We start from the raw sequence: 24,842 nt of genomic DNA on the forward strand, positions 1-24,842 counted from the left end.
CCCTCTTCTTGTCTCTCTCCCTCTCCCTTGCCCTCCTGGAGGGGATTCATGGTACCTGTAGCTGGTGTGCCCAGCTTCCAGGTTAAACAGGGTTGTTGTCAGGATGGCCGGGCCTGACCCATCACCTGGCCACCTGTTGCCATGGTGACCCAGAGGCGGTGTCCAGCAGCAGCCCTGGCTGTCTACGGGGAGGACCTCGCAGGCGCTGGCACCTGAGCATCCAGCAGGACCAGTGCCTTGCCTCTGGACTGTGCTGGGAGGAGGTACTGATAGCGGAGCACGTGGGGGTGGGCAGGGAGGGGAGAATCCCGGTGTGGGTCCCGGCCGGGCCTGTGGGGTGAGGAAGGGCTGTGCCTGGCCCAGTGCCTGGGATGATGAAGTAACTACCTTGCCCATCAAATGAGAGAGCAGTGATTTATGGCAAAGTGGCCAAGCAGCCTCAGCCTTTGGGTTAAACAGACTTGGTTCAAGTCCCATCTCTGCCCTTTGCTGACTTTGTGATTGTGTGTGTGTGTAAGTTACTTTCCCTTTCTGAGCCTCTGTTTTCCCATCTATAAAATGGGAATACTAACAGCATTCAACTAGTAGGACCGTGTGGAGATTGAATGAGATAATGCATAGAAAATGCTTAGCACAGTGCCTGGCACATATTTAAGCAAGGGAGAGCGATTGTTCTCAATCTCACCTACACACCCACCCTTTCGATTTTATAAATGAGGAAGCTGGGGCCGGAGACATGAAAGAACTTGCTCATGTCCCATTGATCGTTAGTTACGGGGCATACCGCTGGGACAGCACCCAAGCAATACAGAGAAGAGGCCGTGAGGATGTTGGCTGAGGTTAATTGAACCCCCTGCCCCACAGGCCAGTCCCTCTCCCTGCAGTCTCCGCACACACTCCCACAGGCTCCTGCCTCCCCTCAGTGTAACAGCACCCCCTAGGCAACCCCAGCTCTCCCACTCAGGCTTGTCCCTGTGGACAAGCACTTTCCATATGCCCCCTCTCTTTGCACTCTGGACAGAGTACCTATGATCTCATTGTACAGACGAGGAAACTGGCCTGTGGGGGGTGCTTACCTGGGGAACATATGAATCACTGGATGGAAGGGGGGTGGAGGGGCGAAGCAAGTCACCTGTGCCCCCGTGTTTCTGAGGGTAGGTCTGGGCTCCCGTGCAGCCTACCTGGCTCTGGAACCCCCGGTCCCATGGTGCCTCCTCCGCCACATTTTCATTTTCCCAAAGCTGAGAAGCGAGGGCTACTGGAGTCTCGCGTGGTTTAGGAAAGACAAGGCCCTGTCCAGCCCACTGCTCTATCCTCTCCAGCCCCTCAGTGCTCCCTAACACGGGCACTCCCTTCATTAGCGTGCCTCTCCCAGGTCCTCACAGTGCTCGTGGAGGAGATGGGGTGGGTAAGCTCTCCTGAGCTTCTCAGTAACCTTGGACAGAGCCTCCAGTGCCTCAGTTTCCCTAGGCATACGAGCAGGCCGTTGTAATCGACCTCCGACACCCTCCTCACTCTCACGGTGGAGAAAGGGGCTGCAGGGTAGGTGGAGGCAACAGGCCTGCACTTAAGCTTGAGCCTGGTTCTGTGGTTCAGAACTGGGGGACCTTGGACAGGGCTTTGGACTTCTCTGGGCTTGGGTCCCCCGTGTACCTCGCCAGTGACAACCCCTTCAGTATGTGTCCCTGGGTCAGATGGGGCAGGAATGGAAAAGCATTCAGGAAATGCCCCCTCGGCCCCCGCTGCCCCCTGCAGGCTCTTTGTGGGGCAGGGGGAGTTCTCCTGAGGACAGGTGAGGGTGGGTGTCAGATTTCAGACAAGGTTATTTTTACCCTGGGGGTGGAGGCAGGCAGGTGATGCTCAGGCTGTTCTAGAATGGGGTGAAGGGGCAGGGAGAAGAGATGGATCTGCAGTGGGGAACCTCGCCTGACCTCATGGCCTGTGTTCTCCCTGCCTTCGTGGGGAGACACTAGTGGGAATCGGGGACCCACTGAGCAAACTCATTCATTTGTTCCTCAACGGGCCAGGCTCTGTGGGGACCAGGAGTAGAAGGAGAAGGCTCTTGCTTGGCCGATCTGGTCCAGTGCCAACCAAATGCGGCCATTAAATAAACGCTGTCATTCATTACAGGAAGAGCATTTAAGAGGCGAGGTACAGGTGCCAGGAGCCTGAGGATGAGGGGAGAGAGAATGGAGCTGAGGGGTGAGTAGGCTCTGCAGAAATGGAGAGGAGAGGGAAGAGTGCTCTAGCAGAGGGCATGGCACGGCACAGGCTCTGTGGTGGGCAGTGGCATGATGAGTGTGTGGAAATGACAGAGCCGGGGAGGCTGGGGGCACATGGTGTGAGCAGGAGATGTGGCGGGCTGTCTGTGAGGGCTTCTTCCTGGAAGCCAAGTCTTGGAGACTGTAGGTAAATGCACCATTTGGCAGATGAGGAAACTGAGGCCTAGAGAGCTAATAATAAAAGCTGCCCACCATTTTTACTATGTGCCAGGTACCATGCTAAACAGTCTGCTTCCAACATCATTTTTTGCTAATGTAATTGGCATTTTACATTTAATTTCATTTAGGAGGCTTACCTGATACTTATCTAAAATGTTTTTCTGAACAATTAAACATCTTTTTCAAGGTGAAATATAACATGTAATTACCCATTTTATTTATTTATTTTATCCTCATCCGAGGAGATACATACGTGTGTGTACACACACACACACACACACACACACACACACATGTATCTCCTATCTATCATCCATCTATCTATCTATCTATCTATCTATCTATCTATCTATCTATCTATCGAGAGATAGGGAGAAACATCAATTGGTTCACTCCTGTATGTGTCCCAACCAGGGATTGAACCCACAACCTAGGCATGTGCCCTGACTGGGAATCAAACCCGAAACCTTTTGGCATATGGGACAATGCTCTAACCAACTGAGCCACCCTGCCAGGGCACAATGACCCATTTTAAAGTGTATAATTCAGTGACATTTAGTACATTCATCTTCTTGTACAACCATCACCTCTATCCAGTCCCAAAACATTTCTGTCACTCCAAAGTAAACCTCCTTCCCTATAAAGCAGTTTCCCCCAAGGACTGGAGGTCAGAAGGGGAGCCCACCGCCTGATCGTCTGTATCAGACTCTGGGCTCTGGACAGGGACTCGGGGCCATGGCCTCTGTTTTCTCTTTGGCCGTTGACTGGGGTAGTTTGCTCCCCTCTGAGGCTCAGATGGGAAGAATTCCTTCTGTCTTCCCCATCTCTAGGGCCTATGGAAGTGCTACAGAGATGTAAATGTGGACTATGGCTGGTGGGTCTGGGAGTGTCTTAAATTCTATCATTTCCCAAGTGCTCAGAAGCAATGTACCTGCTTCTCTATCAGCCTTGGTTTGCTCATCAGTGCAATGGGTAGAGTAACAATGCCTCACAGGGTAGATATGAGATAATACATCTGAAAGCTCTTAGCATAGAACTTAATATATTCTAGGTATTCAATAAATCAGTGATGGCGAACCTTTTGAGCTCGGCGTGCCAGCATTTTGAAAAACCCTAACTTAACTCTGGTGCTGTGTCACATATAGAAATTTTTTGATATTTGCAACCGTAGTAAAACAAAGACTTACATTTTTGATATTTATTGTATATATTTAAATGCCATTTAACAAGGAAAAATCAACCAAAAAAAATGAGTTCGCGTATCACCTCTGACATGCGTGTCATAGGTTCGCCATCACTGCAATAAATGTTAACCAAATGCATAGCATATAGGAGGTCATAATGAAAATTACTGCTTTTCTCTACCTTTTTCACCCCCAAATTTTGAAAAGTGTCAAATGCCAATTCACCCTGTAGCTAGAAGTAAAATGAGGATGTTTGTGTAGGGCACTGGGGACCATTGTTTATCTTCTAGAATGAAGATCTGATCTGATATTATATGAGAACTAGAAGCCTGGAGCAGCCCACTGGTGCCCCCGCAGCCCTCAGGCTGGCTTCATGGATGGCTGCTCCCTCTTTTCACCCGAGTTTGGAATCCACTGCTATCTGTTTTTGCTTTGTCTGCTGGGACTCTCAAGGCCAAATGCAATTCTCTATGGCAGTACATTTGTGCAGCTGGATTCCTAACATGATTGCGTCTCCCTTATTTGGTTTCTTAGCTCTGTTTGCATCTCGGCTCCCAGTGCACTGTGTCCTGTGTGTGCAGGCTGCCTCAGAGCCTTTTTGGGAGAGAGGTAGGGACCCCGAAGGGGGATTTAGGATGTTGACAAATGTGCCTGCCTTGCTGGGGGGAATCCACCAGAGGCCAACCTGGTCTCTGAGAGGCGGAGCCACCCCTTGGGGACGGGGCAGCTCCTTCGGACAGCTCAGAGTGGTCTCACTCAGACAGCCAGGCCTTTCATGGGGCCGCCCCCGGCTCTGAGGGCGCGGGTCAAAGTCTGCTTCTCGCTGCCCCCTCAAACCTGCATTGTAGCCCCATGCCTAGCAGGAGGGAGGGAGAGTGGGAGGAACAGGGACTCTCAGTCTCACCCTGGGCTTGAGTCCAGGCTCCAACATCAGTGGCTGTTTGAATTCTCACAGAACCTCACAGACGGGCTAATAATCTTGCCCATTAACAGTCTTGCCCCATGAAGTTCTGGTCAGCACAGAGGTGAGAAAAGGCTGCACAAAGTCCAGTGTGGATTATATTTGGGCCTTTCCCAGCTATGTTTCTGTAGGAAGTCCGACCTCAGCTTTAAATACTGACAGTACATGTTCAACGAATGCTAGCCATATGGCCGACATGTCCGAGGAACTTTAAACCCCTGATCTCATTTAGTTTCATCCTTAGGATGACCCCTGGAGGTAGGCACAATTACCCCATTTTTTACAGATGAAACTAAGGCCCACAGAGCAGCTTGCCCTGAGGTCATACAAGTTCCTTGTGGAACCAGATTTGAACCCTGGCCAGGTCAGCTTCAAGGCCTCCCCTGCCCTGGCCTGCTGTTCCTGCTGGTTCCTGCAGCACCAAGCTCTCTCCTCTCTCCTCTGCTGTCCCTGCAGCACTGAGCTTTCTCCTCTGCAGTCCCTGCAGCACTAAGAGCTCTCTGCTGGCTGTCGCCTTTTCTGGGCAGTCGCTGTAGGGACTCCCTGGCCCCTTTCCCTCTGTCTCTACCCACACAAATACCTAGTACTTGACCCCAGGCTTTCCTTTGCCACGCAGTTCCCATCACCCGAGGCACCACTGTTCCTGCTTGCACGTCCTCTCTGCACCTGCGACCTTCCTGTCCTCAAGTCTCAGCCCCTGTCACCAGCCTCTCCCATAGGTGTCTATTCGGCACCTGCTCTGTGAGGCTGAATCTGTCCCTGTCTGGCGGGAATGACTGTCTGGCGGGAGAAGCGTCTAGGAATATAGTGACTGCACAGCTTCACTGTGATGGAGGCAAGCGAGGCTGTGGGGGCTGGGAGGACCTAACTCCCTGGGGAAGAGGCAGGGATGGGGGAACTTGAAGAAGGAGGAGGAAGGACTCGCCTGGGAGATAGGGCAGATAGAGGGAACCTGGGCGGGAGCAGCCCCGCAGGGCAGAGGATGGAGGAGGATGAGGGTGGTGCTCTGAGGAACCTGCTGTGGTGGCTCTGGGAGGGCAGGTGCTGGGGGCCAGAAGGAGGTGGAGACGGGAGGCCTGTGAACAGGCTCTGGAAACATCTAGCAAGCCCCAGTGCGGGGCCCCACGCCCGAGGGTGGTGGGGCAGGCTGAGAGCTTCTGGGGTTGGATCCCCGTTACTTGGCTCAGTGGGGGAGGGAGGAAATCCAGGTCAGGTGTGTGAGCGTGGGGCTGCGGTCGAACTGCCTTGAAGGAGCCCCTGTGCACCCCAGGAGGGCTCTTGCTGGCTCCCCAGCTGTGTGGCCCCGGACCAGCCTTTCCCTGTGCCTCAGTGTCCCCATCAATGAAGGGATTGGACGAGGGGCCTCTCCTGCTCTGACCAGCAGGTCTGTGACATGGATGGCCCAGGAGGAGGGACACAGGACCCTGGTGTAGCCAGCTGAGGCCTAGTCTGGCAGTATCAAACCTGGCCGGTCCTGCTGTGTGTGGGGCCAGAGCCTGGCACGGCTGCCTTCTGAGAGGGCACGTCTCTGACCCCATGACCCCATCTGTGGAGTGGGCTCTGCCCTCCCTGTCAGCTGTCTTGGCTCAGCCAGCCTGGCCGCCCCAGGACCTGCTCCATCCAGGGCCTCCGTGCTCTCTGTGACTGGCCCTGGGAGGAGTGTCCCAGCTCGAGAGCCCCATTGGCCAAGCCTCCTGCACCCTGGCTGGCTGCCCGCCCACCCTGGGACAAGAAGGAGGCCTGGTCTGGCCGGGCCTGACGTGGGCAGGCTGTCTTAGAGCCAAGGAAGGAGTTGGAGTCTGAGAGGCCATGTCCTGGGCCACTGCTGCTCTGTCCCCTTTGCTGGTGCCATGGACCAGGGCTCTGCACGCCTCTCTCTGAGGGGAGCGGGGAGGTAGCCATAGTGGGGCTTGTCCCACAGCCTGCAGGGGTGGGGAGGTGGAGCTCAGCCCTGCTGGGAGGAGCTCAGTATTTCCTGTCTGACAGGTCACAGGGCTCCTTACCTTCCTCACTGGAAATCTCAGCTCAGCATGCCAGAGCCCTGCAGGGTTAAACCCCAGAATCCTGGAACCAGGGCCGGGAATACCTTGGGGGTTGGTAATCTCCCACTGCCCCCGCCCACCTCGTGAGTGAGAGGTGAGGCTCAGGAGGAGGGCTTGCTCAGGATCACATAGCACCTGAGGGACAGGGCTAGGATTTAAACTCGTCCGGCGCTAGCTGGTTTGGCTCAGTGGGTAAAGAGTTGGCCTGCAGACTGAGGAGTCCCAAGTTTGATTCCAGTCAAGGGCACATGCCTGGGTTGTGGGTTCAATCCCCAGTAGGGGGCGTGCAAGAGACAGCCGATCAATGATTCTCCTCATTGATGTTTCTATCTCAGTCTCCCTCTCCTTTCCTCTCTGAAATCAATATATATATAGTTAAACTCCAGTCTGTCTCTGCTTGTCCCTCCACAAACCTTTGATGAGGTCCTACTGTGTGCCAGGCCCTTCTAGACACGAGCACTAGAGCAGAGCTTCTCAAAGGGATTGGCCCGGCTTACCTTTGCATTCTCAGTGTTTGGCCCAGGGCCTAGTGCAGAGAAAGGAGATGCTCGGTGAATGAATGAATGAATGGGGCAAAGATCCTGCCTTTGGGCCTGGAGAGTCCATTGGGAAGGTAGGGACTCCTTTACATAGAACAGGAAATAGGAGGCTGGTGGGGGTGGAGATTGACCAGGCGAGAAGCAGAGAGAAGATTAGAACTCAGGTGTCCTGGTCTAGGTCTTTCCCATCCTCACTTTCCTCTGCTGTAAAAATGGGGTCTGCCTTCCTTGTGAGGATCCAGGGAGACGGTGGGTGTGAGAATAGGCTTGTGAAGCTGGGACATTGTGTGTGCATGCCCGGACCGCTCAGAAACCCACGCGTCTGCCCCCCTTCTTCCCGCTTACCCTGTGCATCTCACCCCCCCCTTCCCCTCCATTTCCCTAGCTCTCTCCAGGCTTCTTGCTGGAATGTTCTGGCCAGGACCCCTGGCTGAGGGAGGGGGTTGGGAAGAGTAGGTGAACAGTCTGCCTACTTCCTCCCTCTCCCGTCTCCCACACCCAGAAAGGCAGCCACCCGCATCCACATCCATGCAGGCCCCCAGTGCACACTAGGCTGGAAATGCCTTGGCAGTGGTTACCATGGTGATAGCCCTGCTTAGACCACAAGGCCTGTGAGATGCCTGCAAGATTCTGCAAGCCTGGCAGCCTGGCACCTCGAAGGCTTCCACCCGCACTGAGAGCTCCTGGATCGGCTGCCCTCCTCTCTCTCCCCTCGGTGCCCAGCACTGTATGTGGTACCCAGGGCCGCTCTGGGGACCTACAAGCTGTTTTGGTTTAGACGGGCCCTGTTCAAATCCCAGATGTTCCATTTACGAGTCAGCGACCTTGAATCAGTCACATCGGTGTGTTTTGAATGTAGTGAATTAGCTATCCAGCCTCATGGGGGGCACTCCCCCCGCATGAGGGCCATCGCTGCCCTGAGATGTCGCTGCCCCCATCTGAGCAGTGGCAGGGTCAGCCTCGGGTCGTGTCACTCTTTGCTGCTGAATCCAGGCCCAGAGTTCTGGCTTCCTTCTCATCTGGGCCCAGGAGCCCCTGCAGGGAGTGCAGTGTGATGGGTGGGGCCTTAGACTGCAGCCAGACCACTGGGGTCACAGCTAAGCTTTGCCAATTACTTGGGCCTCAGTTTCCCCAACTGTGAAGTGAGGATAATCTTGAATCTCCCTCAGAGGTTTGTTGTGGGGGTACACTTTAATTAGCACACAGGACGTGCTTAGAAGAGTGCTTGATGTCTAATAAGTGCTATGTATATGTTGGCGTCAGCTGTTACCCCGCAGTTGGCATTGGCCATGAGAACTGGAACTCCTCCTGCCCCTCCTGTCAGTTTTCTCACACATGCAGGTGTGCCCGGCTCTTGTTCACAGTCCGATTAGGGAGAGAAGGGATGGCGGGTCGACTCCACCTCCTCCGTTCCACCCCATCCAAGGGACTGCACTGGCCACCTCTTCTGCCCGGGGACTAAGAAAAGCTGGGCCCTGGGCAGAAACTCCACCTCTAATTAATGAGTTTGAGGATTTTTTCAGCTGGTTCTCCAGCTGGCAGCTGCCTGGATCACACAGCTGCTCAGGCACTGCCCAGAGCCCTCCCGGCCAGGAGAGCTAAGTGCTAAAGACAAATGAGCATCCAGCAGAGGTGTCAACTGCAGAGCAAGAAGCCCGGGGAAGGGGCCTTTGGGGGATGAAATAGGACCTGCTTCTTGAAACACTTCATTGGGAACAAATCCCCAGGCTTGTCTGCGAGGGGCTCTCGGGGCCTCTGCACAGAGAGGGGACATCTTTCGGGCATGAAGGTCAATCAGAAGCAAAACTTCAAAAAGCAGAACCACAAGCTGAAGCTCGGAGGACTGAGTTCTCTGCACGATTCCTCTCTCCCCTCCCCGTCCCTCGGGTCCCAGGCCATGTTAACATGGAGATGTTGGCTAAAAGGAACCTGAGCCTCAGTGACATCCTGGGTCTGAGCTCTGGGCTGGAGGGCGGTGACCACTCTTGGAGTTGGGGTCTGGAGGGAGGTGGCCCTGGGGCGCTCTCTCCTCTCCCTCCAGCCCTCAGGTCTCAGGGACAGGCAGACTCAGGGGCCCCTGCAGTGAGCTGACCTCTCTGGTGCCACCTGTTCCCCAGGGCATCGCCTCCGTGTTCTCGGGCCGTCAGTCCCGGAAGTCAACCTCCCGCACAGAGAAAACCATGGCAGATGGCGAGGAGTACCGGAACCCCACCGAGGTGCAGATGAGCCAGCTGGTGCTGCCCTGCCACACCAATCAGCGTGGCGAGCTGAGTGTCGGGCAGCTGCTCAAGTGGATTGACACCACGGCCTGCCTGTCCGGTGAGACTGCCATCCTCCCACCCCCTGGCCCACCCCGGGGGAGAGGCCTCAGTTATGCTGAGACGTCGCTGTTCCCTGAGTGCCACACTCGTCCCTCATCCCAGCCAGCCTGCCTGCAATGCCCTCCAATTTCCTGATGCTCAGCTCTGGCCCACCCTCTCCCCAGAGGTCCCAGTTCTGAGTGCCCTTAGGTCCCTGCTCCAACACAGCACTGCCTTCAATGCAGCTGCTCCAGGGCTGGCTCAGGAGTGCTGTGAGCAAGCACCGTGCTGTCTGCCTTAAAGGGCTCTCTACATTAAGCTGAGGAGTTGAATTGACTTCACGTCATTCCTTTGATGTCCCAGTATTCTCCAACCCACAGGGAGCTCACAGTCTGATGGGTGGTGGTGGTGTGGGGGGGAGGGGGGTGCAGACAGGTGACCCAACTGCCCCAGCACTGTTTTGTGGGGACTGAGAAAGGGAGGGAGAACAGACCAGAGGCCGTGACCCAGCCCTGGGACAGAGAAGAGACTCTAGAGCAGTGGTTCTCAACCTTCCTAATACTGCGACCCTTTAATACAGTTCCTCATGTTGTGGTGACCCCCAATCTCATTGTTACAAATTGAACATAATTAAAGCATAGTGATTAATCACAAAACAATATGTAATTATATATGTGTTTTCTGATGGTCTTAGGTGACCCCTGTGAAAGGGTCGTTTGACCCCCAAAGGGGTCTCAACCCACAGGTTGAGAACCACTGTTCTAGAGGGACTAAGGCAGTGAGCAGGGTCCTGAAGGAAAGACTCAGCAAACAAAGATGCATGAAGTAGACTGGGCAGACCTGAGGCCACTTTACAAGGCCGGGAGCTAGCATAGCATGGTGTGACCATTCGTTTATTCAATAGCTGCTTGTTGAGTGCCAGACACTCTTCTGGGACTAGGATACGCCTATGAGCTAGGCAGGCAAAAATCCTTGCCCTCAAGTAACTTGCAGTTGAACAGAAGAGAGATACTAGACAGACAAAAGTCCGATATATGAAGCAGGGGGCGGCAACCTTGAGGAAAAATAAAGAAGGCTGTGGGTGAGGAGGCACGGCCTTAGCTCAGAGGTCTGACATTTGATCAGAGGCCTGCGTAAGATGGGAGGCGGCTAACGCACGGCTTTCTTCTCCCGGTGCCAGCGGAGAGGCATGCTGGCTGTCCCTGCGTCACGGCCTCCATGGATGACATCTATTTTGAACACACCATTAGGTGAGTGGCCCCAGCTGCCGCTAGGTCCTTCTGGGCTCCCCACCAAGGCCTGGGGACCCCTCCCCTGCCTCTCCAGCCTGGAACCTGTCAGCCTTGGCAGGTGGAGTGGGGGAAGCCCCTCAGAAGCAGTGACCCGTCTGCAGGGTCTCTGGACAGCGCTGGGCTGGGAGCTGGCTTGCTGCTAGTTGCCGTGGGGTGGGTGCCCTCAGCCAGTGTGGAGCCAAGGAAGTTGCTTCAAGTTTGGAGTTGGATGTTGCCCAGGCAACACCATGGGGTGCGATGCGACTTTGGGGAAGTCAGACATTTTCTCTGGGCCTCAGTTTCCTTATCTGCAGATGGGAGGGATTAGACTTAATCAGTGAATGCCTTTTGGAACTTGAACATTCTCTGTGGGTCATGGGTTGCTGGTTGGTGGAGGGTCCCTAGATAAGGTACCTTGGCAAAGCCTGAGCCAGAATCTTGGGTCATTCAGTCTCTGCTCACATACCTCCAGAGACGAGGCACTCACTACCTCACAGTGAGCTGTACTGGTTAGAAAGTCTTCATTACACTGTGTTGGGCGTTGTCTCTGCAGAGCTTTGCTGGGACCCAAGGGCCATACCAGGCCCCCAGCTCAGGCCAGGCTGTAGGGACTGTGCACAGTGCTCTGGCCTGTGGGCCTGCTCCTGAACTCTCCGCCATCGCCTAGGACAGTGGTCGGCAAACTCATTAGTCAACAGAGCCAAATATCAACAGTACAACGATTGAAATTTCTTTTGAGAGCCAAATTTTTTAAACTTAAACTATATAGGTAGGTACATTGTTATTAACTTAATTAAGGTACTTCTAAGGCTTAGGAAGAGCCACACTCAAGGGACCCAAGAGCCGCATGTGGCTCACGAGCCGCAGTTTGCCTACCACGGGCCTAGGACATCGAGTGCCAAGGGCTTTCTCAGGGCTTCCTTGACACCCAGAGTGCTGTGGTTAAGGAAGAAGTTCGGCCAGTTGCTATATTCATTGTTCAGTCATTCATCACTACTGGCACTTTTCTGGGCCGGGGCCCATGCTGGGTTTGTGGTACAAAAGGTCCCAGTGCCCAGTAGCTCCCAGACTGCAGGGAGGCCGATTGTAGATTAGTTTTTGATGTAAACTATGGCTGTAGATAGTACAGAGAGTCCCCATATACCCCACATCCAGTTCCTCCATTAACATTTTACATTCATGTGGGGGTACCTTTGTCACAATTGATGAACCGATACGGATGCAATAAATGCGGACCGTATTCATTTAGTAGGCCACTACTTGTGGAGGAGCTGCCCGGTGCCCTGTGCCAAGCCTTGCCCCAGTGGAGCTTATGGGTTGTGGGGGAGACAGAGGTCGACCTGCGGGAAGAAGTGTTAGGAAGGTGGACCTTACAGAGAGACAGGGTGCAGGGAGGGCTCCCTGGAGAGGGGACCGGTCAACAGGAGCAAAAAGAAGCTCGAGCCTTCACTGGACAAGGGGGAGCGGGGGAGGGGGGCAGATAAATGCAATCATCCCACCTCTCTCAGCTTCCTGGGAAAGGGGTGCTAGCACTATCTTGCTTTGAGGACTTGGGTGACATCCATATGTGAATACGCGCTGTAAAGTGACATTCTCCTAACAGCTCCCCACAGTAGAGGCTCCCCAAGTGTCCGGGGCCCCTGCTCCCTCCCTCTGACCCCTCTGAAAGGCTCACCTCCAGCTTTTCTCTCCCAGAGTTGGACAAGTGGTGAATATCAAGGCCAAGGTGAACCGGGCCTTCAACACCAGCATGGAGGTGTGTGGGGCAGGTGCTGCTTGGGGATGCGTGGGTGCTGGGTGGGCTTTCTGCCTCCTCTCCATCTCCACCCCCAGCCCAGGCATACTCACACTCGCAAAGCCCTGCTTGAGGCGGCAGAGATCTAGACCAGCTGGCAGGGCTGGGCAGAGCCTAAGGATCTTCCAGTTCAACACCCCATAACACAGGAGGGAAAACTGAGGCCCAGGGAGGGGAAGGGATTTGCCCCAGGTCACCAAGCCACATAGATCCCAATGTGGGACTTAACTTCTGGCCTCCTGGGTCTTCACTCTGAGACTCAGACCCTGTCTTCAGCAGCCTGGTGGCTGTGCAAATTTGAGGATGACAGCCACCTGGAGGCAGTGGGGCTGGAGCTGGGATAGCACTGGACTTCAGTCCTGTAGCTTACCTGCCATAGACTCTGTCTTCCCATCTGTAAAGTGGGAGCATGATTTCTGTGCCTCAGGGTTGTTGAAGGACTCGTGGTGATGCACAGGGCTCTGTGAGCTCTGGGGGAGAGACTCTATTTGCCACCAATGGACGTAGGATGGAGACAACTTCCACCCAGTGGTTGCTGAGGGATGACTGAGGCTGGGATAGCGGTACCCCATAAATGCAGAGGGTCCCTGGGCACCCTCACATGTCTACCCTTTCAATTTAGCCAGCACTTTACTTACACAGTCTCATGTTAATCCTCTCAATAGCCCTTTGAGGGTGGGTTTGGTCATCCCCACTTTACAGATGAGGAAACTGAGGCCCAGAGAAGGGAAGTGACTTGTCTAAAGTTTCCCAGGGAACCAGGGGCAAAATCAGAACCTACCCCAGGTCTCTAGCCTCCTAGACTTGGTGGGTGATACTGAAATAGCAGAGGGGGACTTCCTATGTCACTAGGTTGTGGGCCTCAGGTTTGTGAGCTCTATTTCTTCCTTCCTCACTCCTCCTCCTACTCTTCCCCTCCAGGTGGGCATCCAGGTGGCCTCCGAGGACACTTGCTCTGAGAAGCAGTGGAGCGTGTGCAAGGCCTTGGCCACCTTTGTGGCCCACCGTGAGCTCTCCAAGGTAGGTGGCCACACCTGGCTGCCAGTCACGATGGGCCTGGACCAGGGTGGTGAGGCTGGGGTGTGGCAGGGGAGCGGAGGTGGGGTGTGGCAGGGAATCATAGCCCCTAGAGGAAGGCCCATCCCCCACTGCCACTGGGCCCCAGGTGCCCTCCCTCTCTCCTTTCCCCACCTCTCGCTGTGCTTCTCACATGGGGAGTCTTCAGGTCTCACCATCCTCTTCCATGCCCTGCAGTGACCCCTACCCCCACCCGCTGTGCCTTTGCCCCAGAAGGGAGCCTAGGGTTATTGGAGGATGAAGATGATGGATCAGTCACCATGGAGACAGGAAAATGTGGGCAAAGAGGGGCAAAGACTTATAACTATCCAGCAGCCCCTGGTGTGCGACGGCAGCTGGGCGGACAGGCCCTGGCACTATTTCAGGGAACCCCACCCCTGCCCACAGGTGAAGCTGAAGCAGATCTCGCCACGGACGGAGGAGGAGAAGACTGAGCACAGTGTGGCCGCCGAGCGCCGACGCATGCGGCTGGTCTACGCGGACACCATCAAGGACCTCCTGGCCAACTGCGCCATTCAGTATGGTGAGTGGCTGGGGACAGGGAGGGCAGCAGGTGCCCCCCTTGTGCCCTGGGCCCCACTGGGCAGAGGGAGGAGAGGCATTTCCTTGGGATGTCTACCCGCTGGTGGCCGCAGGCCTGGCTGGCCCTCTTGCCTCAAGGCCTCCTTCAGGGAAAAGGGAAGTGCCTCTTGCCCAGCTCCCAGCAGCCAGAGGAAAACGCTTTGTTAGCCACAAACTGTGTTTGGGTCTCTAGGACTTAAGGTATTGGGAAGGTAGTATTGAGCTTGGCCTTGAAGACTCAAGGATTTTTTTAAAATATATTTTTATTGATTTCAGAGAGGAAGGGAGAGGGAAGAAAGAGAGAAATATCAATGATGAGAAGGAATCATTGATCAGCTGCCTAATGCATGCCCCCTACTGGGGACAGAGCCTGCAACCCGGGCATGTGCCCTTGACAGGAATTGAACCCAGGACCCTTCAGTCTGCAGGCCTACCTCTATCCACTGAGCCAAACTGGGTAGGGCATGACTGTAGGATTTTTAAAAAGCATATAGGTAGGTAGGTTGGTAGGTAGATATAGATGTAGGCATCGGTGTAGGCATAGATCTAGAGCTAGAGATAAAAATAGGACCCGCCTACCCCAGAACCCAGGTCCCGTCCAGAGGCACCTCCTGTGCCTCATTTTTGGGCATCTTTCCAGAAGCATTCCCTGCACATCCCCCCTGTGTCTAATTTTGCCCCCTTTTTTTTTACCTAAACGGGAAGACACAGTACATACTGTTCTGTATCTCGCTTCTTCCCCCTTAAAGTGCATCTTGCAGCTTGTTCTGTGCCAGGGCCTCACACATCCTGTGGACTGGCAGGGCTTGTCAGGGGGAGATAAGGAAAGGGACTCCTGGTGGAGGGCATGGTCTGGGCAAAGGGTCAGAGGGTGACCTTGGATTTGCTCACTGATCCCCAGAACATTAGGATGTGGAGCCTTCCTTGAAACTTCAAGGAAGCGATTTTAGGACAAGTCGAAAATAGTTCAGCTGCCAGCGTGGGGAGGGGTGCAGGCAGAATTAGCCCCCCCACAGCCCCCCCCTGAAAGCAGCTGGCTGTGCTTCGAATTCCATGCACCCTATTTACTCTGGGCCTCGGGGCTGTGGCTGGGCAGGTCAAGCTCTCCCTCCTGTAGCCAAGGCCCTCTGGAGCCATCCATCCCACTGCAGCCCTCGGAAATCCCTCCTGCCCAAGGGTCAATCCAGATGCCCTAGCCGGCATCCAGGCCCTTGGCTGACCACTCAGCCTCATCTGGCGCTGTCCCCTACTTGCCCCCTGCTCCAGCTGAGCCAAGGCCTGATTCTCCCCGTGACTGTCTGCCTCCAGACCGTGGCTCAGGCCTGTAGCCTCCCCTACCCGTGTCTGTGGCATCTGAGCAGCCTGCAAGCCATGCAAAATGTTGCCTATTTGATGGGTCCTCCCCGGTGAGGTCTTTCTCCCTGGGAGATGGCGCTTCCTTGGGTTGGGTGGGCATGTCAGCATCCGATTCCCTGACCTCTCTGGCCTTCCCTACTGAGGCTATCCTTATGCCATTGCCCCTGAGGGACAGCGCATGCCAGGCAGCGGGAGGAAGAACTCTCCTTCTTGAGAGTGTGCCTCCTGAGTTTGGCGCCAGGCACTCTAGAGCGGAGATCGCATTTCATCTTCACTGTCCTTTCCGGTTGAGTTTGACATCTGCCCTTTACACATGGGAAATTGAGGTTCAGAAGGGGCATTGACTTGCCCAAGGAAATACAGCCTGTATGGGGTGGAGCTGAGTTGCAGACCCAGGTGTGTGTTGTTTCAAAGCTAGTGTTCTGCCCTTTGCTCGGTGCCAGCCTCATCTCTCTCATCCAGTTTCCCCCCATTCCTTGTGTAGGTCCAGCACACTAGGTGCTGAGTAAATAGAAGAATGTGGGTGGGGCAGAGAGGCAGTGGAGGGGTCCTGGGCTGCCCTTGGAAAGCCTCTCACCTCCCCTCTCCCTCCCTCTGCCCCTCCTTGGTCAGATCTGGAGAGCAGAGACTGCAGCCATGTGGTGCCGGCCGAGAAGACGCGGGTGGAGAGTGTGGAGCTGGTCCTGCCTCCCCACGCCAATCACCAGGGCAATACCTTCGGGGGCCAGATCATGGCCTGGATGGAGAATGTGGCCACCATTGCAGCCAGGTGAGGGGAGAGTGTAGTGCTTGTGCCTCCCTTCCTGTCTCCCCTCCGTCCCTTAGCCACAATATATCAGCAGTGCCCTATGAGTGCAGTAAGATCTCAGAGAAAAGTCAGAGTCTGGATAGTCCGGGAAGGCTTCCTGGAGGAAGAGCACTTCAGCTGGGCTTTGAATGACAAGTAGCTTTGGGTAAGGGGAGGACTTCCAGGTAGTAGGGACAGCAGGTGCTAAGATACAAAGGTTGGAAGGGCTTGGTTGGATTGCCCCAAGCCCTGCCCTAGGCTTTCTTCTGTCACCTGAGACTCAGCTGCTCTCCAGCCATGCACATAGACCTCAGTATTCGAAGCTCTGAAATGGGACTCAGTTCTGTTATTCTGGGCAGAACTGTCACTGAGTGGAGTGGAGGGGCCTGAAGGTGGTGCACGTGGTTTTGGCTAGGTCTGGGGATAGGGATAGGGGTAGAGGCCGGTTTAAGCCAGTGGCTAAAGCACTAGGGGCATTTCTCCTATCCCCAACCCTTGGCCTCCTCTAGCCGGCTGTGTCGTGCCCACCCTACGCTGAAGGCCATTGAGATGTTTCACTTCCGGGGACCCTCCCAGGTTGGGGACCGCCTGGTGCTCAAGGCCATTGTGAACAACGCCTTCAAACATAGGTGAGGGGCTGGGATGGGCAGGATCGGGGTCCCTGGGGGCTGAGGGCTCTTCCTGACCTGAGAACGGACTCTATTGCAAACCTGCTCAGTCCTTTCACCTTCATCAAGATTTAGCTCTGATGTTCCCTGCTCTGGGCGCCCCCAGCCCTGTGTCTCCTGCTGTCTCAGATAGTACCACGTGTTCATTCTGTCTCTCTCTCTCCCTGGCTCCTGCCTCCGGGCCTGCACACTGTGGATCACAGGGCCACCTTTTGCCAGTATACTGTTGTCATCATACTTTCCCACCCTTTGCCTAAAACGAAACTTATCCCCAGAGCCCTTACCTTTTAAATGAATCCTGACATCTACGCTCATGAAAGCTTATTTTAAATATCTTTTTTGGTGATCCCAAAGATCATATAGTGTAGTCGATAAAAGCAAAGGATCTGGAGCCAGGCTGGCTAGGTTCAAGTTTGGCTCACCTCTTACTAGCTGTGTGACTTTGGGCAAGTTATTCAACCTCTCTGAGCCTCAGTTCATGTAAAATGGGGCTCACCACAACTATCTTATAGTTTTAAGGATTCAATGACCTGTTACTAGTAGAATGCCACAGAACTGTTCAGTGAAGGTCAGTCATTGCTGCTGCTATTATTATTACTATTCACAGCCTGACCAGCACACATTCTGCTGCCATGCAGGGGGAAAGCCGTGAGGCCTGGTTTCTAGCCCACATTCTCTCCTGACTGTTGTGTGACTTTGGACAACTTACTGCCCTGTTCTAGGTCTTAGTGTCCCATCTGTATGATGTCTACATTATGGGGTCAAGACCTTCTTAACTGAGGGGGATGGCAGTGGCTGCTAGTTTATAATTATTAAAGACAGTCAGATATAAAGAAACAGCAGTCACTGAGCTGTTATAAAGTGCTGACGATTGGGTGTATAATGAACACTTTTTCTAATTGGGCTCAGCACCTCCCTCTCCTTGCCTGTATTCTTCCATAACATAGTTTCATAACATACTATCATCATATGTATATATTTGTGGCTGCAACCCCCAGCTATTAGTCCATGAGAACATGGACCCGACAGGTTTATTCATTTCTGAGTCCCCAGTGACTGGCATAGGGCCAAGCACGCAGTAGGTGCTCTGCAGACACTGACCAAAGGGAGCAGCTCTGGGTTTCCTGCCAGAGGGGCTCTGACCCAGGAGGAACTGCAGGAGTGCATGTGTGTGCCTGCACATGCGTGTGCATGTGTGTTGGGAGGGGCAAGGCCGTGGGAAGGTCTGTCCAGCATGAGAGCAGCCCTCCCTCGCCCTCAGCATGGAGGTGGGCGTGTGCGTGGAGGCCTACCGCCAGGAGGCCGAGGCCCATCGGCGGCACATCAACAGCGCCTTCATGACCTTTGTGGTCCTGGACCCAAATGACCAGCCCCAGATGCTGCCCTGGATTCGGCCCCAGCCTGGGGTGAGTGGGTGCAGCACCCTGCCCTCCCCCCAGCTCCCTTCTCCCCTCTCTGCCCAGGGTGGGGGTGCCTGCCAGCTCCTGATAGGCCCGAGAGCAAAAAGCCCCGCTTTGCCCGTCTGCTGGGTGCCCTGGTGTGGCCCCTGGAAATGCCCCTTGTGCCAGGTGGAAACCTTGTTCTGCCTGAAAGAATTCAGGCCGTGCATGCGGGCCTGGCTCATCGTGGGTGTTAACAGCATTGGAAAAGCACTGGCTTTGGGGCGACGTGTGTTGGAACCAGCTCTGCTACATTCTAGTGGGTGCCTCTGTGAGCTCTGGGTCCCCACCCGTAAAGCGGTGCGCCTGCAGCCCAGTCCTCACGGGGCTGTGGGGTCTATGGGGTATTGACCCCGTGCCTGGGTCAGGCCTGCAGACACTCAGGAAGTGCTGACAGTGATGACGATGGTGACAGGAGAGCAAGGAGGCAGGAAGGAGAATCAGGGCCTGGGTTCAAAGGCTGTCCCTTCAAGTCATGCTCCCTTGTGCCTCCACTGGGCTAGGCCTGGCTTGCTCTGGAGGATCAGGGAGTGAGCTCTCCCTGGGAAGGTCCCTGTCCTGCCTGCCTCACAAGGCTGAGCCTGGCTGTGACATTCCCTGCTCGTAGCTGGGTATTGGCCAGTCAAGGTTGGGTGGTCTGCGGAGGAGTGGGAACCTAGGAGATGGGTGATGCGGTGCACAGGCCCCCAGATGCTTTCAGACCTTTACCGTTTAATGCTCCCGAGTGAGGACACCTTAGAAGTAGAAGTTAAGAGTCAGGCTCTGAGTGAGCCCGACAGTGCTTGTTCCTGTGTCCTTGGGCAAGTCCCCTAATCACTCTGTGCCTCAGTTTCCCCTCTGTAAAGTGGGATTATACTAGTCCCAACCTCAGAGGGTTGCTGTAAGGGTTAAATGAAATTTTGCATGGAAAGCACTTTAGATGAATGCCTGGCACATAGTAAGTGCTCAATAAATATGGGTTCTTATTAGCATTGTAAGTGCCCTTAGGGATCCCATTCTACTGGGGAGGAAACTGAGGTCTGGTGAGGGCAGTGGTTCCCAGGGTCACTCGGAGAGCTTGAGGGGAAGCTGGGGCTCAGTGACCTGGCGTGTTCCTGTTCAGGTTGCTTTGACTCTGGCTGCCCCAGTGGGGCCAGAACACCTCAGGGCTGCAGGACCTCCTTGGGCCCTTGGGAGGGGGGGCGGTGGTCAGACAGTAACAGGGATGGGGGGGCACGTTGTTGTCCCATCTGTACCATAGTCTGTCCCTGCTTCTCTCCCCAGGACGGTGAGCGGCGGTACCGAGAGGCCAGTGCCAGGAGGAAGATCCGCCTGGACAGGCAAGTTGGGGCTGGGTGGTGGGAGGGGACACAGGGTGCAGGGCTGTCCACCTGCTCCCCGGCCTCAGGGACTTGCATTTCTTCGATGCGGCCCCTGTGCTGGGCACTAGCTGGGCCCTTTACATCCGTGTCACCTCATTCCACATCCCATGTCTGACTGGCCCATTGTACAGGCGAGGACACTGAGAACAGAGGAATTGTGGCCACGGGCACACAGGAGTGATTGGCAGAGTGAGAATTTGAACCTGGCCGGGTCTGGCCAATTTAAAATCTTTTGTTCCTTCCATGGACTCTGATGTCCATTTGGCAGATGAAGAAAGAAAGGCCCAGAGAGGAGAAGCGATGGCTCAAGGAAGCACCGTATCATCATTTGTTGTTAGTAAGAAAAGTGTGTGTTTATGGAGCATTTATTTGCCAAGGCTGTTCTTGTGATCAGCCTCTGAGGCAGGGGTGACTGCAGATCCCATTTCACAGATGAGGACACCGAGGCATAGTGGCGAAGTCGCTTTAGCTCAGCCAGGGTGTGGGGCACTGAGCCTTCACTAGGCACTGGCACCAGCACTGGCACCCCTCCCCTCGTCCTGTCCTACCTCTGACTGAGTTTGTATGTTCTCGCTGCCGTGTTCTGTGTGCCCATCTCGTCTCCCTGGCCAGACAGTGGTCTCTCCTGCCCTCTGGGCTGAGCACAGGGCCTGGCACACAGTTGGCATGCGGTGAAGCCTGTTCAAAGAGATGGGCTCCCGAGGGATCAAGGCTGTCACCTTTCCTCTCTCCCAGGAAGTACATTGTGTCCTGCAAGCAGGAGGAGATGCCTCTCTCTGTGCCCTGGGACCCTAGCAACCAGGTAAGGCCCCAGCTCTGAGGGGAGAGTCCTCAGGCCCACCGTCCCCGCTGTCAGAGTGGGGTTGGAGGTAGGCCTGAAGGGGACAGGATGCTAATGCCTCAAGATGCATACAGTTAGCAAAGGGCTCTCCTGATGTCCCTGCTTGGCAGGAGGGAGCTGAGGCCCTGAGCGGAGGAGTGGCTTGTCCAGGGTTGCTGGTCGAGTCTGGCCAGCCCTGAGCCTCCTTCCCCAAAGTCCAGCGCCCACCGTCCTTCACCACCCCAGCTCCTCCCCGACCCCAGCATGGCCTCGGCACCTAGCCTGCGGGAGGGGAGAAGGCGAAGTTTCTCTGTGTGCCCTGTCCAGGTGTATCTGAGCTACAACAACATCTCCTCCCTGAAGATGCTTGCGGCCAAGGACAACTGGGCGCTGTCCTCGGAGATCAACCAGGTAGCTGACCGCACCCACCCACCATTCTCTTCTGATCAGCCAGAGGTGGCAGGCTGCAAGCAACAGAAAGTCTCTCAACTCACTCCTCTCGGAAGGGCATTTCTCTTTTTGCTTTTTGTTTTTGTTAATCCTCACCCCGAGGATATTTTTTTCATTGAGAGAGAGTGGAAGGAATGAGGGAGAGAGAGAAACATCGATGTAAGAGAGACACACTAATTGGTTGCCTCCTGGACGTGCTAGGACTGGGGCCAGGGAGGGAACCCACAACTGAGATATGTGCCCTTGACTGGGAATTGAACCCAAGGCCCTTTGGTTTGCAAGACGACACTCTGACCACTGAGAAACACCGGCCAGGGCAGGAGGGGATTTAAAAAACATATAGCATAGGTTGAAGCTCAACCACTGAGCCATGCTGGCCAGGCAAATCACTGCTTCTTAAAACACCTTCCTGTCCACTTGTGCTGAATGATCTCAACAGCCACTTTCATAGGGATGTGACTGAGGCTCACAGAGCTTGGGTCACTTAATTGCAGTCACACAGCAAGTCAGAGGCAGTGCTGAGCTCCCAGCCCTGGCCTCCAGCATCCCAGTCAGCCCATCCCAGTCCCAGCATAGTCTGGGGAGGGGGTACACGAACGAGGCCACCCTCTGTCCCACGCAGGTCGGCCTGTACACCCTGGAGGATGACAAGTACCTCTCCTTCCACATGGAGATGTTGGTGAATGTGGATGCGGCCCACGCCTTCCTGCTGCTCTCAGACCTGCGTCGGAGGCCTGAGTGGGACAAGCATTACCGGTGAGGGCCAGGGCCCAGGTGGGGCCAGTTCCCGTCTCAGGCCTGGTGGGGAGGGCGGGTCCTCAGGTGTCCTTCGGCTGAGCTATTCCTTATTATGCTCAGCCCAGCTGGCCTTTATGGGGGTTGGGGTATGGGGGATGTGGGGGGTGCAGTGGGGGTGGAGGTGGAGGGGGTAGGGGACTGTAGTCATGTGTTAGGTGGGAGTCAGGGTCAGGGTCATTCTGAGCCTTCAGAGAAGGACTGAGCCTGGAATTGAAGTTGAGGGCCTGGTCCTGTTTCTGGTCCAACTAGCTGTGTGAGCTTGGGCAAGTCATTTCCATTTCATTCCTGGGCTTAGTTTTCTTCCTCTTAAAATGTGTGCTTCAGAGGTGAGTCAGTGAGTCTTAGCTTTACCCTCAGGGATAGATCAGTGATTTTCAACCTGTGTTCTCAGGAGTTTTCTGTTCCCAAGAGAGTTCCAGATACTGCTTGGGGTGGGGGATGGAAGGCTGAAAGTCTGGCTGGGACCCCCTCCCCGATTCAGGCCAACTAGTAGAGTGGCCAATTTGCTGAATTTACCATGTGTTAGCTCTACGTCTGGGCATGGATATAAATAGCCAGGATTTCAGTGTTTAGTATGAATGTTAAATGGAAAGTGGTTTTTGTCAAGTGCCTGTGAAATCATTGCCTGTTATGCCAACACCCTGCTTTGGGGGGCGCCTCTTTGATCATTTCTCCACTGGCTTCTTACGAGGAGCCTCTATTTCCGAGTCTGTCCACAAGGAGGACCTGTGCTCTTAGAAATCCAGTGAGCAGGCCATCTGACTTTTGATAAATTGGCCTTCTCCCTCCTACCTCCATGTGTCCTCACTTGAGGTCCACTTGCAGCTGTTTACACACGGGCTTTCTGCTTAAGATTTCTTTGCAAAAAGGGAGGTGCTGCTTTAAAAAAAGCCTGGTCTCGGTGGCCCGAGGCCTGCGGGCAGTGCCGTTCGAGAAGCCTGAGAGGTGATTTGCTGGTGGGCACTGGGGAAGCTGGCTGTATGGTAGGAAGTGGGCTGGGGTGGGCCTTGAAGGCCAGGTCAGATCTTGCTGTTTGATGGGATTTGGGGGAAGTAGCTTCAGGGGAAAGAGAGCCCCAAGCTGCTTCTCCCCACCCTGCTCCCGAGAGCCTCTGTGGAGGGCAGAGGAGCAGGGGAGAAGGTGACAGGTTTGGACATGGTCATGTGTACCTCTGTGGATGTTCTCGTATGTGTGTGTGTGTGTGTGTGTGTGCGTGCGTGCATATGTGTGAGTATGTGTGCATGTGTTGGTATAAGCCAGGGGTGGGGAACATCGGGCCTGTGGGCTGTATAAGGTCCACAAAATTATTTGGTCTGGCCCTGCCAAGGCACTAGGGGTGAGTTAATGAAATGTCTGACCAAATAGAGCAGGCTAATTTTTAAGTTGATAGTTTTGTGTGGCTTGTGAATGATGTCATAAATATCCACATGGTCCTTGGCAGAAGAAAGGTTCCCCACCCCTGGTAGCCTACATGTATGTACAGCACATGGGTACAGTGTACCCAGGCTGAGGGGCACAGGCCTGGCACCCGATGGCCTGGGCACATTCCAGGTCCACTTCTCTATTAGCTCTGTGGCTGTGGACAGGTTGTTTCCCCTACGAAGAAGGGCTGCTAAGGGTACCTGCCACCTGGGCTGAAATGCATGGTACACCTGAAGCCCTTAGAGCAGTGCCCAGCACACAGTGGACACTCACTAAATGTTCCGTACAACCAGGAAATCAGCACACCTCTGAGTCAGCACGTGCACCTGCACAGACTGTCCAGACACGCATGGGTCTGTGTGTGCACGGTAGGTGTCTATCCATGTGTCTGAGCATGCAGCTATGCCCACAGGGGTGTGTCTGTGCAGGTGCATTTGTGTGCGTGTGTGTGCGTGCATGCATCTTGGCTGGGCCTTTCTGCCCACCTGTGGGCCCTGCTGAGTGTGTAGGGGCTGAAGTGTCCCCAAGCATTGGCTCAGGGAGGCCAGACCTGCTTTCCTACAAGGAGCTGGTGTGACCCTCTTGGGCCCTGTGGTCTGGGGCTCCTCACAGGAACGTGGAACTAGTGCAGCAGGTGGATGAGGACGACGCCATCTACCATGTCATCAGCCCCACCCTCGGCGCTGACCCCAAGCCCCAGGACTTCGTGATCCTGGCCTCTCGGCGGAAGCCTTGCGACCACGGGTGGGTGCCTGCCTGCTGGGTGGGAGGTGGGCAGGGCAGGGAGGGGACAGCAGCTAGAGTCGGCTCTCTGCTTTCTCCTGGCTTTTCGGAGCTGCCATGGAGGACAGGGAACACCCTCCCCTCTGGTTGCTCCCTCTAAAGCAGGGTAATCCCTGACCCGGAGGTGGCAAGGCCATTTCTCACAAGGCGCCGCCTTGGCCGCCACCTCTGACAGCCCTGGTGAGGATGCCCGACAGACGGCTCACTTCTGCTGGACAGGCACAGAGAGAGGAAGCGGACAAATCCCAAAGCCCACACTGCTTCCTCAGGGGCTTTCCCAGAAAATCTGCAGTGAGTCCCGCTGGCTCCTGGCAAATGCGGGGCTGTTAACGTGCAGGTGCCTCCTCTCCAGCCTGGCCCGGAGCCAGACATGGGCCCTCTATGAGTTTACATGACTTTAGACTCTGGTGTCAGTGCCCAGGGGAGCTCCAGAGGCTGGGTCAGAGCCAGAGGGGGTTCCAGAGCCCGGGCTGGCAAGACAACCCTCATCTTCTTCTGTGCTCCCCTCCCTTCACTCCAGGGACCCCTACGTCATTGCACTGCGGTCAGTTACGCTGCCCACCCACCCCGAGACGCCAGAGTACAGGCGTGGGGAGACCCTCTGCTCAGGCTTCTGCATCTGGCGCGAAGGGGACCAGATGACCAAGGTGAGGCCAAGTGACCCCTTCCCCCACCCGAGCCACCCCAACCCACATGCACGGAGCTCAGCACTGCCCGGCTCACAGTTGTCAGCCGTGGGCCCCCACCCCTTGCGCGACAGTGGGCTCTTCCAGCTGGGGGGGGGGGG

The 24,842-nt window shown here is 55.2% G+C and overlaps 1 protein-coding gene across 1 annotated transcript in view; it reads left to right on the forward strand.

Annotated features, from left to right (window-relative positions):
• Window positions 1-24,842, forward strand: part of ACOT11 (acyl-CoA thioesterase 11) — a 41,682-nt gene that overhangs the window by 15,790 nt on the left and 1,050 nt on the right. The window contains exons 2-15 of the mRNA XM_006768357.2: window positions 9,285-9,486; window positions 10,648-10,717; window positions 12,434-12,494; window positions 13,455-13,553; window positions 13,998-14,133; window positions 16,140-16,296; window positions 16,824-16,943; window positions 18,244-18,388; window positions 19,685-19,740; window positions 20,518-20,584; window positions 20,930-21,013; window positions 21,675-21,808; window positions 23,885-24,016; window positions 24,576-24,702. Of these exons, the coding sequence (XP_006768420.1) occupies window positions 9,285-9,486; window positions 10,648-10,717; window positions 12,434-12,494; window positions 13,455-13,553; window positions 13,998-14,133; window positions 16,140-16,296; window positions 16,824-16,943; window positions 18,244-18,388; window positions 19,685-19,740; window positions 20,518-20,584; window positions 20,930-21,013; window positions 21,675-21,808; window positions 23,885-24,016; window positions 24,576-24,702 (1,590 nt within the window). The remainder of the gene's footprint in view (window positions 1-9,284; window positions 9,487-10,647; window positions 10,718-12,433; window positions 12,495-13,454; window positions 13,554-13,997; window positions 14,134-16,139; window positions 16,297-16,823; window positions 16,944-18,243; window positions 18,389-19,684; window positions 19,741-20,517; window positions 20,585-20,929; window positions 21,014-21,674; window positions 21,809-23,884; window positions 24,017-24,575; window positions 24,703-24,842) is intronic.

The sequence above is a fragment of the Myotis davidii genome, unplaced genomic scaffold, assembly GCF_000327345.1.
Source record: "Myotis davidii unplaced genomic scaffold, ASM32734v1 scaffold79, whole genome shotgun sequence".
Classification (NCBI taxonomy): Eukaryota; Metazoa; Chordata; class Mammalia; order Chiroptera; family Vespertilionidae; genus Myotis; species Myotis davidii.